Source organism: Polypterus senegalus, chromosome 14, assembly GCF_016835505.1.
Source record: "Polypterus senegalus isolate Bchr_013 chromosome 14, ASM1683550v1, whole genome shotgun sequence".
Lineage (NCBI taxonomy): Eukaryota > Metazoa > Chordata > Cladistia > Polypteriformes > Polypteridae > Polypterus > Polypterus senegalus.
The window spans coordinates 140,634,590-140,652,508 of NC_053167.1; the positions used below are offsets into that span (position 1 = coordinate 140,634,590).

The 17,919-nt window shown below is 38.4% G+C and overlaps 1 protein-coding gene across 1 annotated transcript in view; it reads left to right on the forward strand.

The window, feature by feature from the left end:
* LOC120514461 (natural cytotoxicity triggering receptor 3 ligand 1-like) overlaps positions 1–17,919 on the forward strand; it is a 240,417-nt gene that overhangs the window by 41,112 nt on the left and 181,386 nt on the right. Inside the window, exon 3 of the mRNA XM_039734851.1 lies at positions 8,655–8,951. Coding sequence (XP_039590785.1) covers positions 8,655–8,951 — 297 coding nt within the window. The remainder of the gene's footprint in view (positions 1–8,654; positions 8,952–17,919) is intronic.

The window sequence follows — 17,919 nt, forward strand, 5'->3', positions numbered from 1 at the left end:
AATAAAATAAATAATTAAAAAAAAGTTAAGCAGCAATTCCTGCCATGCTTGTTTCTAACCATCTGAAAATAGAACCTTTGGATTTTTCTCATTTTATATTATAAAACATCTCAAACTAAAGATTTAATTGTGATTTCTGTTCATCTGAAGCACTTTATTTATTTATATTTTTTTTTTTTTTTTTTTTATTTTAATTTTTTTAATTTTATTACATTCAATACATAGCAATCAAGTTTTACAAAAAAAAGAATTATGCTAAGAACAGATCGATCCCCACCCTTGAGAGAGAGAGCAAGCCAAACGGTGTAAAATTTAAGGCTTTTAAAAATACCTAAATCAACAAATTCTCTGTGCTTTATAAAATCATTTCAAAATATTACTGATTAGATCCTGCCATGTTTTGAAAAGAGTTTGCACAGATCCTCTAACTGAGTATTTGATTTTTTCCAATTTTAAATAATATAACACATCAGTTTCCCACTGACTTAAAGAGGAGAGTTTGGGTTCTTCCAGTTTATCAGAATAAGTCTGCGTGCAACAGTGTAGTGAATGCAATCACAATTTGTTTGTCTTTCTCCACTTTAAGACCCTCTGGAAGAACCCCAAACACAGCTGTTAATGGGTTAGGAGGGATTGTGAGTCCAAGACTGTCTGAGAGGTAATTAAAAATTTTTGTCCAGAATAATGTTAATTTGGAGCAGGCCCAGAACATGTGACCTAGTGAGGCTGGGGCTTGGTTGCAACGTTCGCAGGTTGGATCATGTCCTGGAAACATTTTGAAGAGTTTTAGTAGAGACAGATGTGCTCGATATATAATTTTGAGTTGTATAATTGTATGCTTTGCGCATATGGAGCTTGAGTGAATTCTCTGCATTGCTACTTTCCACTCCTTTTCTGATATATTAATTGAGAGGTCATTTTCCCAGTGTCCTCTTGGATCTTTGAAAGGAAGGGATTGTAAAAGGATTTTATATATTGTAGAGATGGAGTCTAACTCCTTGAAATTGAGCAATAATTTTTCCAGCGTGGATGAGGGTGCAAGATGAGGAAAATCTGGAAGGTTCTGTTTAACAAAGTTCCTGATTTGAAGATAGTGAAAGAAATTTGTAGCTGGAATGTTAAATTTGGAATGTAATTGTTCATAGGATGCAAAGACGTTGTCTATATAAAGATCTCTAAGCAAGTTAATTCCAAATTTTTCCAGATATTAAAACTGCATATGTTTGTGAGGGTTGAAAGAGGTGGTTCTTTTGCAGGGTGCCACAGAAAGAAGCTTCTCCGTCTTAAAATGCTTTCTACATTGGTTCCAGATTCTAAGTGAGTGGAGCACAATTGGGTTATTAGTGTATTGCCGATAACGTGTGTTTATTGGAGCACAAAGCAAGGAATACAAAGAAGTACTGCAGGATTTTACTTCTATTGCGGTCCATGCCTGTGTATGTTCTTCTATTTGTGTCCAGGTTCTTATCGACTGTATATTTGCCCAGTAATAAAACTGGAAGTTAGGTAGAGCCATGCCGCCTTCTGCCTTTTGTCTTTGTAGGGTCGCTCTTTTGATGCGTGGATGTTTAGAATTCCAAATAAATGAGGTTATTGTTGAATCTAATTGCTTAAAGAACGATTTATTAATGTATATTGGTATGTTTTGAAATAAAAAGGAGCTTAGGAAGAATATTCATCTTAACAGTGTTAATTCTTCCAGCTAGTGTGAGATGAAGGGTTGACCATCTATGCAAGTCTTGTTTAATTTTTTCCATGCAGACACGAAATTTTGTTGATAAAGAGCTTTATGTTTACTTGTGATGTTTACCCCGAGGTATTTAAACTGTTCTGCAATGATAAAAGGAAGGGTGTCTAATCTAATATTATATGCTTGCGAATTCACGGAAAGAGTACACTTTTATTCAGATTAATTCTGAGACCAGAGAGCTTTTGAAATTCTGTGAGTGCTGCTAAGACTGCAGGCACAGAATTTTCTGGGTCCGATATATACAGTACCATGTCATCTGCATATAATGAGATTTTCTGTTCCAGTCCTTCTCTGCTAATCCCCTTTATCTGATCAGTATTTCGACAATGTATTGCCAGTGGTTCAATGGCAATTGCAAACAGCAGTGGTGACAAAGGGCATCCTTGTCTTGTGCCACGCTCTAGTTTAAAGTAGTCTGAGCAAATGTTATTGATGCAAACTGAAGCTTCTGGGTTAGTATACAGTAATTTAATCCATGCACAAATGTTCGGGCCAAACCCAAACTTCTCCAAAATAGTAAAAAGGTATTTCCATTCAATCATGTCGAATGCTTTTTCTGCATCCAATGATAATAATATTTCTGGGGTGTTTGATTTAGTTGGTGAGTATATTACATTAAACAGGCGTCAAGATTTGAAGATAAGTGTCGGCCCCTAATAAATCCAGTTTGGTCTTGTGATATTACTGAGGGGAGCACTTTCTCCATCCTTCTAGCTATGATTTTAGAGAGTATTTTAACGTCGTTATTCAGAAGTGAAATTGGTCTGTATGATGCACATTGTAATAAGTCCTTATTTTGTTTTGGAAAGACAGTGATTAGTGCTTGGCGAAAGGTTTGTGGAAGAGATTGGTTATCTCTGGCTTCTGTAAATGTTGCTAATAGGAGGGAGCTAGCTGAGCGGAGAATTTCTTGTAAAACTCTGCAGGGTAGCCATCAGGGCCTGCTGCTTTTCCACCTTGGAGTGACTTTATAGCATCCAGTAATTCTGATAATGACAGAGGTTTATCGAGCTCCTCCACACTAATAGCGTCAATTTGTGGTATCTGTAATTTATCCAGAAATGCATTAGATTGTATATTGTCTTCTTTAAACTCAGTAGTATATAGGGATTTATAGTAGTCTCTAAAAGTGTACATTATATTTTTGTGTTCGATGATTTTATCTCCATTCGTGTTAGTAATTACCGAGATTGCGTTGCATATCTTGCTTGTGAATTTGTTGCGCTAAAAGCTTATTAGCTTTCTCCATGTTCATAATAATGATGTCTGGATTTGTAAATTAGTTGTTCGGTTTCTTTAGTTGTCAAGAGGTTTAATTCTGAATGTAGAGCCTGCCTCCTCTTATGTAGAGTCTCGCTTGGTAGTCTGGCATGTTCTTCATCTATTTTAGTAATTTCGCTTTTATCTCTGCTACTTTCTTCGCTTCGGATTTATTTCTGTGGGAAAGATATGAGATAATCTGTCCTCTTAAGAAGGCCTTAAGAGTTTCCCAGAGTATTCCTGCAGAGATCTCAGGGGATGTATTTGTCTCTAGAAAGAATTCAATTTGTTTGGATATAAATTCAGTACAATTCTCGTCAGCTAATAGAAGCGGATTGAGACGCCATCTGCGGGTGAGTGTATGGGGCTTAGTAATTTCAGCTCCAAGATCATCGGAGCATGGTCTGAAATAACAATAGCATCGTATTTACAAGATTTAATCTTAGGCAAGAAGTTATTATCTATAAAGAAGTAATCAATCCTTGAGTAGCAATGATGTACTGGTGAGTAGAAAGAATATGTTCTTGAATTTGGGTTTAAAAACCTCCAGGGATCTGATAAGTTGTGATCAGTTATAAACTTTGTAATTATCTTTGGTGTTAGTTGCCGCTCCCCTGTGGAGGAAGTCTTATCTAAAAGTGGATTTAGAACACAATTAAAGTCCCCAGCCATTATAAGTTTATGAGTGTTCAGATTGGGAATGGATGCAAATAAATTTTGTATAAATTCCTTATCATCAACATTAGGTGCATAAACATTTATCAAAATCATTTTACAGTTAGATAAGTCTCCCATGACCATCACATATCTCCCTTCAGGATCCAATACTACATCTGATGCTACAAATGGTACTGTTCTATGTATGAGAATTCCCACCCCTCTAGTTTTCTTTGTAAAACTAGAATGGAACATTTGGCCAGTCCAGTCTTTTGCAGCCGGAACTGATCCTTACTTAGTAAGTGGGTTTCCTGTAAAAATACTATTTTAGCATTTAGACCTGTTAGGTGAGAAAGTACTTTCTTTCTCTTTAATTCGTGATTCAGGCCTTTAACATTCCAGCTTACGAAGTTAACTGTCCCATCATGGAGACACTGATTCTGAGTTTTTGGTGTCATATTATAGTCTTAACTGGAAGTGAAATAGTTTAGGTCTTAATTTCCTATTCCCCCAAGAGTTGTTGCCATGCAGCTTATTATTACGTTGATAGTTATAATTATAAAGATTGAGATGATAGATTAGGTATAGATCAAGCCTGCTCTCTTTCTCTTCCCCCCTTAACCCCCCACCCTCCCTTTTTGCCTCCCCAGGTGAGGCTAAAACCCACTTCATGCAGTCCCAGTCCTCTGACATACCCAGAGACAGAGCACGCCCAAAGCACATCAAGCCCCCATGCAGTGGCGCTTTAAGGTTAAAAGATAGAGATATCTGTTACCAATATAGTCTTTAAAAGAGGAAAAAGAAAAAAAAAAAAAAGAATTTTGCACTTAATATATATCTATACTAATAAAAGGCAAAGCCCTCACTCACTCACTGACTCACTCACTGACTCATCACTAATTCTCCAACTTCCCGTGGGTGGAAGGCTGAAATTTGGCAGGTTGATTCCTTACAGCATCCTTACAAAAGTTGGGCAGGTTTTATATCGAAATTCTACGCGTAATGGTCATAAGTGGAAGCAGTTTTTCCCATTTACTGTAATGGAGATGAGCTTCAACGCCGTGGGGAGTTTCGTGTGACATCATCACGCCTCCCACGAATCACGCAGTACATAGAAAACCAGGAAGACCTCAAAAAGCGCCAAGAAAACATGCATTATATAATTGAGAAGGCAGCTAAACAATAAGAAGCGAAGCGAAAGTGACATATACAACCATATTCATGAGTTCTGCTACTCGAAACAAAGCACGATGTAAACCTACACTTTAAATTAAGTTCATAGACAGGCTGCGCTGGCGTTTGTAATTTAGTGCCTGCCCATATAAGGCCGTCCGTCAGCGCAATCCAATAGCAAACTGCCACGGGTAAATATTCACGGGTGAAGGACTGTGCTTATGGAGAGGAAGATGAGATGGTCAGGGTGGTGTTTGACACAAACTCAGCTTAAACTGCGAGAGAAAGTTTTAAGTGCCAGGACTAAGGTAACATTAAATACAGCCATGGACATAGCAGGAGATGGCACCAGCACAGCTGGGAACCTTCGATGCAAGTACACCGAGTGGCTCACGTGAACTGACGCAGTGCACAGATAAAAGGCAACAGTTCCAAAGAGCTGAACAAAACCAATTACACAATTGAGAAGGCAGCAAAAATATGAAGCGCCTCATACATACAAGCATATTCATAAATCCAACTACTGCGGAAACAAAGCACACGTGGAAAAAGTCAATGTCCCGCTAAAGGAAGACAGTGTAAAAAACCCGTGCATGCAGTGTGTCAGGTCTCAGATAAAGAAGAAGACGAGCTGTTTATTGATGCAGTAAGAAACGAATCGATGAATGAAACCTGTCATCTTTACAACGATTGACAAACACAGAATGTAACTTGAACACAACACATCCTACAAATACGAACCTGATTGAAAGAAATAATGATAATCAAATCCTTGATGACCGCAACACTCAGTAACACTCACAAAACAAATACTGTATATTGACAGTCATGTTACGCTATTTTTAAAATGTTCCCTTTTCTTTTCTAGCTTTTTAACACACTACTCTCTGCTTGATACGCTGGTATATATATATATGTATATATATATATAACCCGATCTACATACTGAATAATGGATACTTTATTCGCCATCAATGATTGTTTTGGTAAAGCCATACTCAGTGTATTCATTAGATGAACGGTAAAAAAGTAAGGGCGAGGGAGGATGACTCATTGAGGCATGCAGGCTGTAGTGCGCCAACTCTATCTGAATTGCGCGATCACATTTGAAAAATATATCTTTTCAAGTTCTATTTAGTCCATATGTGTCAAACTCAAGGGCTGCGGGCCACATCCGCCCGGCGTGTAATTATATCCGCCCGAGATCATTTTATATACTGTATTATTGTTATTAATGCCCGGTATATGAAGCGCTGGTAACACAATAAACTACAGATCCCATAATGCAGCGCTTCAGCTGCCTTGCCTAACACTTACCGCGTTAATCAAGTCTACCTTATGATGCTGCAATTTATTGCGAAGCTAGCTCACACGATGCTGAAGAGAAAAGTTGATTCTGAAAATAGAGCCTTTAAAAACCGATGGGAGGCTGAGTATATGTTTACTGAACCCGTGTGTCTCATTTGTGGAGCTAATGTGGCTATAATTACAGAATTTAATCTAAGACGGCACTATAAAACAAAACATCAGGGTAACCTGAAAGACCTGAATGCAATGCAGAAGATACAGAAAGCAGAAGAATTAAATAAGAATCTGACACTTCACGGACGCTTTACCGTGCACAATCACAAAGTGATTTCAATTGAAGCTGCTTTTATGGGAGACACAAATGCACCAGTTCACCTTGCCCCACTTTCCTTGTTGCCAAGTAATGTTGAACCAAGTCATCACTACGGTGTTCCCAACTACGCACTTTGCTGATAAACTGAGCGCACTGAGTTTGCACGGCGCTTTGGTGACTTTGAAGAACAAAAAAAGTCTGTCTACATGCGCTCGAACCTTGTGCATGTTTGGTAGCACATATCTGTGTGAGAAGCTCTTCTCAGTGATAAAGACTAACAAAACAGCACACAGGAGTCGCCTCACTGATGAGCACCTGCAATCCATCCTGAGAATCTCCACAACACAGAACCTCATACCAAACAGAAACGAACCTGTGGCCAAAAAAAGATGCCAGGCGTCCAGCTCTAAAATGACATCTGAGCAAAGACAACTGAATGATTTGATTTGTTATTGCTGAAAGGAACACATTTTATTTATATTTCCAGGTTTTGTTATGCAGCATGTTCATATTTGAATTTGTATAATTTTGACAGGATATATTTTTATGGAGAGCAAAATCTTTTGGGATATTTAAAATCTAAGTTTATTTTTTATATAAAATTACATAAGAGTAAAGAAATTTGAATGTTTGTTCTTTTAATGTTTACTTTATTTCTAACTTGTATAATTTAGACAGGATATATTTTATGGAGAGCAAAATATTATAAGTTGTTTAAGGTTTGAGTTGATTTATTCAGGAATAATATTCCTGTCTGTTTTTACCATTCCTACCAAAGATATTTCTGTCGACTAAATAGAAATTCCTTCTATTTAAAATTTAAATAGAACTTGAACAAATACGATAGTTCATAATATCCACGAGACTTGCACGTAAGAGCGGGAGTTATCCATTTTAACAAGCAGCGTATTGCACTGATAATGAAATAGCTGTGTGTGTATATATGTAGATATGTATGTATATGTATATATATGTTTATATATGTGTGTATGTATATATATATATATATGTATTTGTGTGTATATATGTGTGTGTATGTATGTATGTGTGTATGTATATGTATGTGTATATATGTAGATATATATGTATGTATATATGTGTATATGTATAGATATGTATATATATGTTTATGTGTGTGTGTGTAAATATATATATATATATATATATATATATATATGACAACAACACTCATCACTCACAACAGTGACAAAACAATTACATTGACAATCATGTTACGTTATTTTCAAAATGTTTCCTTTTCTTTTTCATTGCTTCTTTAATACACTACTTCTCCGCTGCGAAGCGCGGGTATTTTGCTAGTATATATATATAATCTTCATCAATTTTAGTGCATTAAGATGATATCCCCAGATAATAAACCCAGGTGATGGTGTTAAAGATGTGTCTAAGACAAGCATAACAAGTCTTAAGGCAGTAATAGCAATAACAGCAAACCAAGGGTATGATACTGAAAAGTCTCATTTAGGGTACACATGAAATAATTAGAAAAGAAAAAAGAGGAGGAAAACGTAATTAAGCACAATAACACATAAACATTTAGCGCCCTAGTAATACTAAGTAATAAGTAATAAGTAAGTAATAATAATATAAGAATATGAGAATATATGCTGATAAAAAATCCCGTATTTTAAAAACAGATAGATCAGACAGTAGATTATTAATCCTAGCTTTATCATTTACCGCCATGACTCACAATTATGTATCAGAATAGTCCCGGGATCAGCTTTCTTAATTCATTTTCTGCCTCATCCTTGCTAGCGAAAACATAGAAATGACCCTGCCATTCCACTTTCAGTTTTGCCGGATACAGGAGGCCGTATTTGACATTGGCTTGCCGTAGCCGCTGTTTAATAAGGTGTACTCTCGATTTTCCAACCGCCCATTGTGTATTCAAACCTCATATTTTTACTTCCTATCTGTAATTCTTTACATTTACTGACATTAAATTTAATCTTCCACAAATCTGCCCAAGCCTGTCTGCTGTCCAAGTCCTTCTGTGATGATATAACGGATTCCAAATTATCTGCCAATCTTGACAGCATCTGCAAACTTGACCAGCTTGTTACTTATATTCCTATCTAAATCATTTATAGATATACAGGGGGTCCTCGGGTTCTGAAGCACTTTAAATTCACTTTGATATTCTTAATCTTACTTTTATTCCCTCCACAGCTACTCCTAAAGTCCTCTTGAACACCCCACTGGCTCTGACGAATCAGCTGAATGTACTGACCTGCCAAGTCGAGGGTTTCTACCCGAGTGATATCTCCATAGAATGGTGGAAAAACTTGACGTCTCTTCCTTCTCAGGAGCCTCTGCAGCTGCAAAACAATCAAGACGGCACCTTCAGTGCACTCAGTCACTATAATTACACACCGATAAGTGAAGATGCTGGCACAGAAATGTACTGCCTGGTAAAGCACAGGTCTCTGAAGGAGGGACAGGAGGAGGCCAGACTCCATATCTGTGGTAAGTCATGCACTTTTCAGATAAAAACATGGCTCATTTTTTCATTATGTCTCATTTATATATCAGAAATTAATTTCTAACGTGTAGCCACAAAAGTGTAATTGTATACCTGCTAAGTTAAATGAACACTGCACTGTACATATACAGTATATGTAGTATATTCCCAGTTTTCATTCTCTTTCACTGTATATTTAACATTCGTTTGCTCAGAGGTTGATGCGCTTGGTGCTTCCTGAGCAGCTCTTCCTTTCTCCACCCTAGCGATCCACTTCTTCTCTTCTTCCATCGGCATCTTTTTGTGCTAAAACTGATTAAAGTTAGTTTTGTGTTGTAATTACTTAGTATGTTTTCCTTAATTTTTCACTTAAGCTGGCACTTAAGTCTTCAATCTGCCTCAAGAGTGATTTAAGATATGAAGAGGTAGGGGAAGTGACGGCAAAGGTGGTAGGGATGAGAACGGCGCCCGTACACATGCGCCACATGGCCGCCCTGCTGGCCGTTGATGAGAATTGATTCTACAATATATAAAATAAAAAAAAAATAAAAAAGGGAATAACTTTGGAGGTCAATCATCACCCTGAAAGCGTACAGTAGAGGTCACGTAGTGTATGTGTACTAAATTTCAGGTGAATATGTCAAACGGTTTGTGAGCTACAGGTAATTTAAAAATCCTGGACGGTAAATGTCCAATAATTATTATTTATTATAATAATAATGTGCACCAAGCACCACTAATCCACACTACTCAAACATTACTTTAATACAATAATCAATCAATCCTCCACTCCTCCCAGAATCTCTGTCGCACTTACTCCCAACTCCAGCTCATCGTCTGGGAGTTCCCAAAGTTCTTTTATAGTCCATGACCCGGAAGCATTTCTTCTCCGGGTCAACTCCACATCTTCCTTCCTCCAGTGCCCCGGAAGTACTGTGGACTTCCGTCCTCATGACCCCGAATTACTTCCAGTATGGCGTAATCATAAAAGTCCCTGGGTTCTTGGTGAGCTCCCCCTGGCGGCACCCACGGTACCCATCAGGGCTGAAGAGATGGACGCCATGTCCCATGCTGCCCTGTAGGAATCCGAGGAGCCATTTCTATCCAGGGGAGCTGCCATCTAGCATTCCGGGGGATGTAGTGTCCTTTAGAGGCTGTTTTTCCCAGTTGAGGGACATCCTGTCCGGACTGAAATGTTGGCTGCCCCTCACAATATATATACAGTGGAACCTCGAAGTAATTTCCCCCATAGGATTGTATGTAAATACAATTAATCCGTTCCAGACCGTATAAGCTGTATGTAAATATATATACACTCGCTCGCGCTCTCTGTACAGGGAATGCACAGGGAGAGACTGAACACATGTGGAAATCATCGGCGCGTACAAACCGGAAGTGAAACTGTCTTGTTCGTCACCCGAGTGTGTGGTCATGAACAGATGCAAAAGTCTGGCGAACGTTTTGGTCATAACCCAATTTGTACATGGTCCGAGACGTTCGTGACCCGAGGTTCCACTGTGTGTGTATATATCTCTATATATGTATACACACACACAAGGGACATTCAAAATGTTTCCGCACTGTTTTTTAAACTCTGTTTATTAAGAATTTCAAAAACAAATGACATCACTTTTCTACACACTCACCTTCATTTGCAATGCAATTTTCCCAGCTTCAACCAACTCTTTAATGCCCAATTACTTCTCCTCCCACCTTCACCGTTTCCAATGAAAATATAAAAGTGCAAAAGGTTTTTGAATGTCTCTAATATACGTATATAACTAGCAAAATACCTGCGCTTCGCAGTGGAGAAGTAGTGTGTTAAAGAACTAATGAAAAAGAAAAGGAAACATTTTGAAAATAACGTAACATGATTGTCAATGTAATTGTTTTGTCACTGTTATGAGTGATGAGTGTTGCTGTCATATATATATATATATATATACACACACACATATAAACATATATATATACATATCCATACATATATACATATACACATATATATATACACACACACACACACATATATATATATATATATATATATATATATATATATATATATATATATATATATATATATATATATATATATATATATATATATATATATATATATATATATATAGCCCTCACTCACTCACTCAACTCACTCACTGACTCATCACTAATTCTCCAACTTCCCGTGTAGGTAGAAGGCTGAAATTTGGCAGGCTCATTCCTTACAGCTTACTTACAAAAGTTGGGTAGATTTCATTTCGAAATTCTACAGGTAATGGTCATAACTGGAAGCTATTTTTCTGCATATGCTGTAATGGAGTTGAGCTCGAAAGCCGTGGGGGGCGGAGTTTTGTGTGACATCATCACGCCTCCTACATAATCACGTGAACTGACTGTCAACGCACTACGTAGAAAACCAGAAAGAGCTCCAAAACGCGCTGAAGAAAACATGCATTATATAATTGAGAAGGCAGCGAAACAATGCTGGCGTTTGACATGCCCACGGGTAATGCGGGATACAAGTTTAATGAGAGGACGCAGGATATAAACGAGAGTTTTGATCACTTTGTAACTAAGTTAAAATTGCACTTGAACGGCTGTATTTATGCAAATTCCGAGAGACTGTGTTTGTGGGGGATTGACAGTTAAGGCGGGTGGGGAAGTCACGTCATCTTCTCCCCTCTCATTCACCTCATTTCGCTCTGAGCTGAGCTCCGCAGCCAACGCAGTCTTACAGAAGTGACTTTGTGACGCTGCTACCAAATACTCACAGAAAAATCCACAAGTTAATACACACGCTGTCTCTAGAGTTTCTCCACACTGAATCCTCCAGGCACTACTTACAAAAGGTTACATTGACAATCGCACAGCTGAGAAGCTTCAATGCATGTGCTCCATAACGCATTAAAAAAACAATGCATTTAATCACAGTTTCAATTCCAAGCAAAGGGGAACTTGTGTCAATGCATGATTTCCTGGTACACCGATTACATTGATCAGCGCTTTCCAAAACCTGAGTATATAAAGACGGTGTTGGAATATTTCGCAATATATAATGTAAGCGCTGGAATATATAATGTCAAAACTTAAATATATAATGTCAGCGTCGGAAAATATAAAGTCAGCGCTGGAATATATAAAGTCAAATCTTGAATATATAAAGTCAGCGTCGGAATATATTGTCACACTTGGGTCACAGATTTGCACAGAGACACAGAAGGTCGTAGAATCAAGAAGGATTTTTATTCAAACACTGCAAACACATGAGCTTAAACGTGCTCCATGACAAGTCAGAGATGATAGTTCCGCTAAGAGCAGAGAGAGAGAGAGAGATAAAAGCAAGCAAACAATCAATTTTCAACTGACAGGCGCTGCACAAGGCTTTTAAGTTAGCGGAGTATCGCGCAAGGTTTGCATTACGCGTAATAGCGCAAGTGAGAAAGTAAAGAGCAATGTGACGGTAGTCTGTGTTTCAGGGGTTGTGGTTTTCCCAGAGGCGTCTGTATCTTCTTGGGGTGCGATCAGTCCTCCAGCTCACACCCTCCCCCTCAGCTTTATTCACATTCCCGTGAATCAAGCAACTCTCTGTACCAGGTTCATTTAGTCTTGATAATACGTCCGCGTTGACGTGTTCAGAACCTGGTCAATGTTTTACTGTGAAACGGTAAGGTTGTAAGCCCAGAAACCATCTCATGAGGCGAGAGTTTGTATCTTTCTGTCGGTATAACCATTGAAGTGGAGCATGATCAGTTACCAAAGTGAAGTTTCGTCCCCACAAGTAATAGTGAAGCCCTCCAGCTCACAATATAAAGTAAGTGCTGGAATATATAAAGACAAAACTTCAATATATAAAGTCATCGTCAGAATATACAAAGTCAGTGCTGGAATATCCACCCATTTCCCAACCCGTTGAATCCGACCACAGGGTTACTGGGATCTGCTGGAGCCAATCCCAGCCAACACTGGGCGCAAGGCAGGAACCAGTCCTGGGCAGGGCACATGCATCATTTTCAAAACATTAACCAAACAGTGTTTTTTTAATTTATTTTTCTGAATACGTTTTTGTTAACTTACTTCAGTTCAGAGTCGTTTCAATCAATATATTTTGACTTTGACTTTATATATTCAGGAATGAGTTTATATACTTCGACGCTGACTTTATATATTCAGGGTTTCACTTGATATATTCCAGCGCTGACTTTATATACAGTATTCTGACGCTGACTTCAAGTTTTGAATTTATATATTCAGAAAAAAGTTTTGACTTTATATATACCGACGCTGACTTTATGTATTTAAGTTTTGACTTTATATATTCTGACAGTGACTTTATATATTAAAGTTTTGACTTTATATATTCTGACGCAGACTTTATATATTCAGAAAATCAATGTATTTGCCTGTTTCGCGCCCCATAGTATATGTGTGTGTGTATATATGTACACATGTATGTATGTATGTGTGTGTGTATATATATATATATATATATATATATATATATATATATATATATATATATATATATATATATATATATATATATATATATATATATATATATATATATATATATATATATATATGCCAGCAACACTCATATCAATGACAAAACAATTACATTAACAATCATGTTACGTTATTTTAAAAATTTTTCCTTTTCTTTTCATAACTTCTTTTTACACTACTACTTCTCCATTTCTGGCCTGGGTATTCTGCTAGTACATATATATACATATCTACATATACACACACACACACACATATATATATATATATATATATATATATATATATATATATATATATATATATATATATATATATATATATATATATATATATATATATATATATATATATATATATATATATATATATATATATATATATATATATATATATATATATATACATATATATATATATATATACATATATACATACACTTTAGGTCGCGGGCCGAACAGGATAAACATTTATTGAACACACTGAAACTAAACTTTTAAAACTTAACTTTTTTGAACATAAATATGAATAAAAACAGACAGGAATACTATTCCAGAATAAATCAACTCAAACCTTAAATAACTTATAATATTTTGCTCTCCATAAAAATATATCCTGTCTAAATTATACAAGTTAGAAATAAAGTAAACGTTAAAAGAACAAACATTCAAATTTCTTTACTCTTATGTAATTTTATATAAAAAATAAACTTAAATTTTAAATATCCCAAAAGATTTTGCTCTCCATAAAAATATACTGCTCAAAAGAATTAAAGGAACACTTTTTAATCAGAGTATAGCATCAAGTCAATGAAACTTCTGGGATATTAATCTGGTCAGTTAAGTAGCGGAGGGGGTTGGTAATCAGTTTCAGCTGCTGTGGTGTTAATGAAATTAACAACAGATGCACTAGAGGGGCAACAATGAGATGACCCCCAAAACAGGAATGGTTGAACAGGTGGAGGCCACTGACATTTTTCCCTCCTCATCTTTTCTGACTGTTTCTTCACTAGTTTTGCATTTGGCTACAGTCAGTGTCACTACTGGTACCATGAGGCGATACCTGGACCCTACAGAGGTTGCACAGGTAGTCCAACTTCTCCAGGATGGCACATCATTACGTGTCATTGCCAGAAGGTTTGCTGTGTCTCCCTGCACAGTCTCAAGGGCTCTAGGAGACAAGCAGTTACTCTAGGAGAGCTGGAGAGGGCCATAGAAGGTCCATAACCCATCAGCAGGAGAAGTATCTGCTCCTTTGGGCAAGGAGGAACAGGATGAGCACTGCCAGAGCCCTACAAAATGACCTCCAGCAGGCCACTGGTGTGAATGTCTCTGACCAAACAACCAGAAAGACTTCATGAGGGTGACCCAAGGGCCCTATGTCCTCTAATGGGCCCTGAGCTCACTGCCCAGCAGCATGTAGCTCGATTGGCATTCGCCATAGAATACCAGAAATGGCAGATGCACCACTGGTGCCCTGTGCTTTTTACAGATGAGAGCAGGTTCACCCTGAGCTCGTGACAGAAGTGAAAGGGTCTGGAGAAGCCATGGAGAACATTATGCTGCCTGTAACATCATTCAGCATGAGCAATTTGGTGGTGGGTTAATGATTGTCTGGGGAGGCATATCCATGGAGGGTCACACAGACCGCTACAGGCTTGACAAAGGCACCTTGGCTGCCATTAGGTATCAGGATGAAATCCTTGGACCCATTGTCAGACCCTATGCTGGTACAGTGGCTCCTGGTGCATGACAATTCCTGGCCTCATGTGGTGAGTGTATGCAGGCAGTTCCTGGAGGATGAAGGAATTGATACCATTGACTGGCCACCACACTTTCCTGACCTAAATCCAATAGAACACCTCTGGGACATTATGTTTTGGTCCATCCAATGCCACCAGGTTGCACCTCAGACTGTCCACGAGCTCAGTGATGCCCTGGTCCAGATCTGGGAGGAGATCCCCCACACCACCATCTGTCATCCCATTAGAAGCATGCACCGATGTTGTCAGGCATGTATACAAGAACACAGGGGCCATACAAAGTGCTGCGTACAATTTGGAGTTGCTGCAATTCAATTTTGGCAAAATGGACTAGCCTGCCACATCATTTTTTCACTCTGATTTTTGGGGCGTCTTTGAATTCAGGGCTCTGTAGGTTGATCATTTTCATTTCCATCAAACGATGTGGCATCCTTTCGTTCCTAACACATTACCCAGTCTATATCAGTATAGATATCCAGGAGGATTTCTTTTTCCAATTGAGATCTGATGTGTTTTCAAAGTGTTCCTTTAATTTTTTTGAGCAGTTTATATCCTGTCAAAATTGTACAAATTCAAATATGAACATGGTGCATAACAAAACTTGGAAATATAAATAAAATGTGTTCTTTTCAGCAATAACAAATCAAATCATTCAGTTGTCTTTGCTCTTATGTCATTTTATCAGAGCTGGATGCCTGGCATCTTTTTTTGGCCACAGGTTCGTTTATGTTTGGTGTGAGGTTCTGTGTTGTGGAGATTCTCAGGATGGACTGCAGGTGCTCATCAGTGAGGCGACTCCTGTGTGCTGTTTTGTTAGTCTTCATCACTGAGAAGAGCTTCTCACACAGATATGTGCTACCAAACATGCACAAGGTTCGAGCTGCAAGTAGACCGAGCTGGAGCATTTCTGCGGGAATGGAGGGAATAAACTGTGCGGGCCGTGCAGTATCGTACTTTGCCTTCAGTGTGCCATTACACTGCAGCTCAATCACCTCCATCTGAATGTGCACAGGTGCAGTTTCCACATCGACGGCAAATGGGTTGCGATACAACTCAAAACTCTTTTTTTGTTCTTCAAAGCCATCAAAGCGCCGTGCGAACTCAGCAAAGTGCGTATTTGGGAACTCCGTAGTGCCGACTTGGTTCAACATTACTTGGCAACAGGGAAAGTGGGGCAAGTTGCACTGGTGCATTTGTGTCTCCCATAAAAGTAGCTTCACTTGAAATCACTTTGTGATTTTGTACGGGTAAAAACGTCTGCTGAAGTATCAGATTCTTCTTTAACTCTTCTCCTTTCTGTATCTTGTGCATTGCATTCAGGTCTTTCAGGTTATCTTGATGTTTTGTCTCATAGTGCCGTCTTAGATTAAATTCTGTAATTACAGCCACATTAGCTGCACAAATGAGACACACGGGTTCAGTAAACATATACTCAGCCTCCCATCGGTTTTTAAAGGCTCTATGTTCAGAATCAACTTTTCTCTTCAGCATCGTGTGAGCTAGCTTCACAATAACTTGCAGCATCATAAGCTAGACTTGATTAACGCGGTAGAAGTGTTCGGCAAGGCAGCTGAAGCGCTGCATTATGGGATCTGTAGTTTATTTTGTTACCAGCGCCATATCCCGGGCCATTAATAACAATAATATATAAAATGATCTCGCGGGCCGGATATAATTACACGCCAGGCTGGATGTGGCCTGCGGGCCTTGAGTTTGACACATATGGACTAAATAGAACTTGAAAAGATATATTTTTTCAAATGTGATCGCGCAATTCAGATCGCGTTGACGTGCACTACAGTACATCGAGCCCGCGTGCTATTGTGGTTTTGCCTGCGTGCGTCAATAAGTCACCCTCCCCTCGCTCTTACTTTTTTACCGTTCACTTAAAAATTTCTCTCGCAGTTTCGCTGATTTTGTGTCAAACACCACCCTGACCATCTCCTCTTTCTCTGCATAAGCACAGTCCTTCATCAAATGAGGTAAATGGGAGGGGAGATGATGACGTGACTCCCTCACCCGCCTTAACTGTCAATCCCCCACAAACACAGTCTCTCGGAATTTGCATAAATACAGCCTTTCACCTGCAATTTTAACTTAGTTACAAAGTGATCTTCGCTGAATTTGTGCCAAACTCCACCCTGACCATCTCATCTTCCTCTGCATAAGCACAGTCCTTCACCAGTGAATATTTAGCGGTAGTGTTTCTATTGGATTTCCGCTGATGGACGGCATTCTATGGGCAGGCACTAAATTACAAACACCAGCGCAGCGTGTCTATGAACTTAATTTAAACTTCAGGTTTACATCGTGCTTTGTTTCCGAAGTAGCAGCACTCATGGGTTGTATATGTCAGTCGCTCGCTTCTTATTGTTTCGCTGCCTTCTCAATTATATAATGCATGTTTTCTTCAGCTGCGTTTTGGAGCTCTTCCTGGTTTTCTACGTAGTGCGTTGACAGTCAGTTCACGTGATTACGTGGGAGGCGTGATGATGTCACACGAAACTCCGCCCTCCACGGCTTTCGAGCTCAACTCCATTACAGTATATGCAGAAAAATAGCTTCCAGTTATGACCATTACGCGTAGAATTTCAAAATGAAACCTGCCCAACTTTTGTAAGGAAGCTGTAAGGAATGAGCCTGCCAAATTTCAGCCTTCTACCTACACGGGAAGTTGGAGAATTAGTGATGAGTCAGTCACT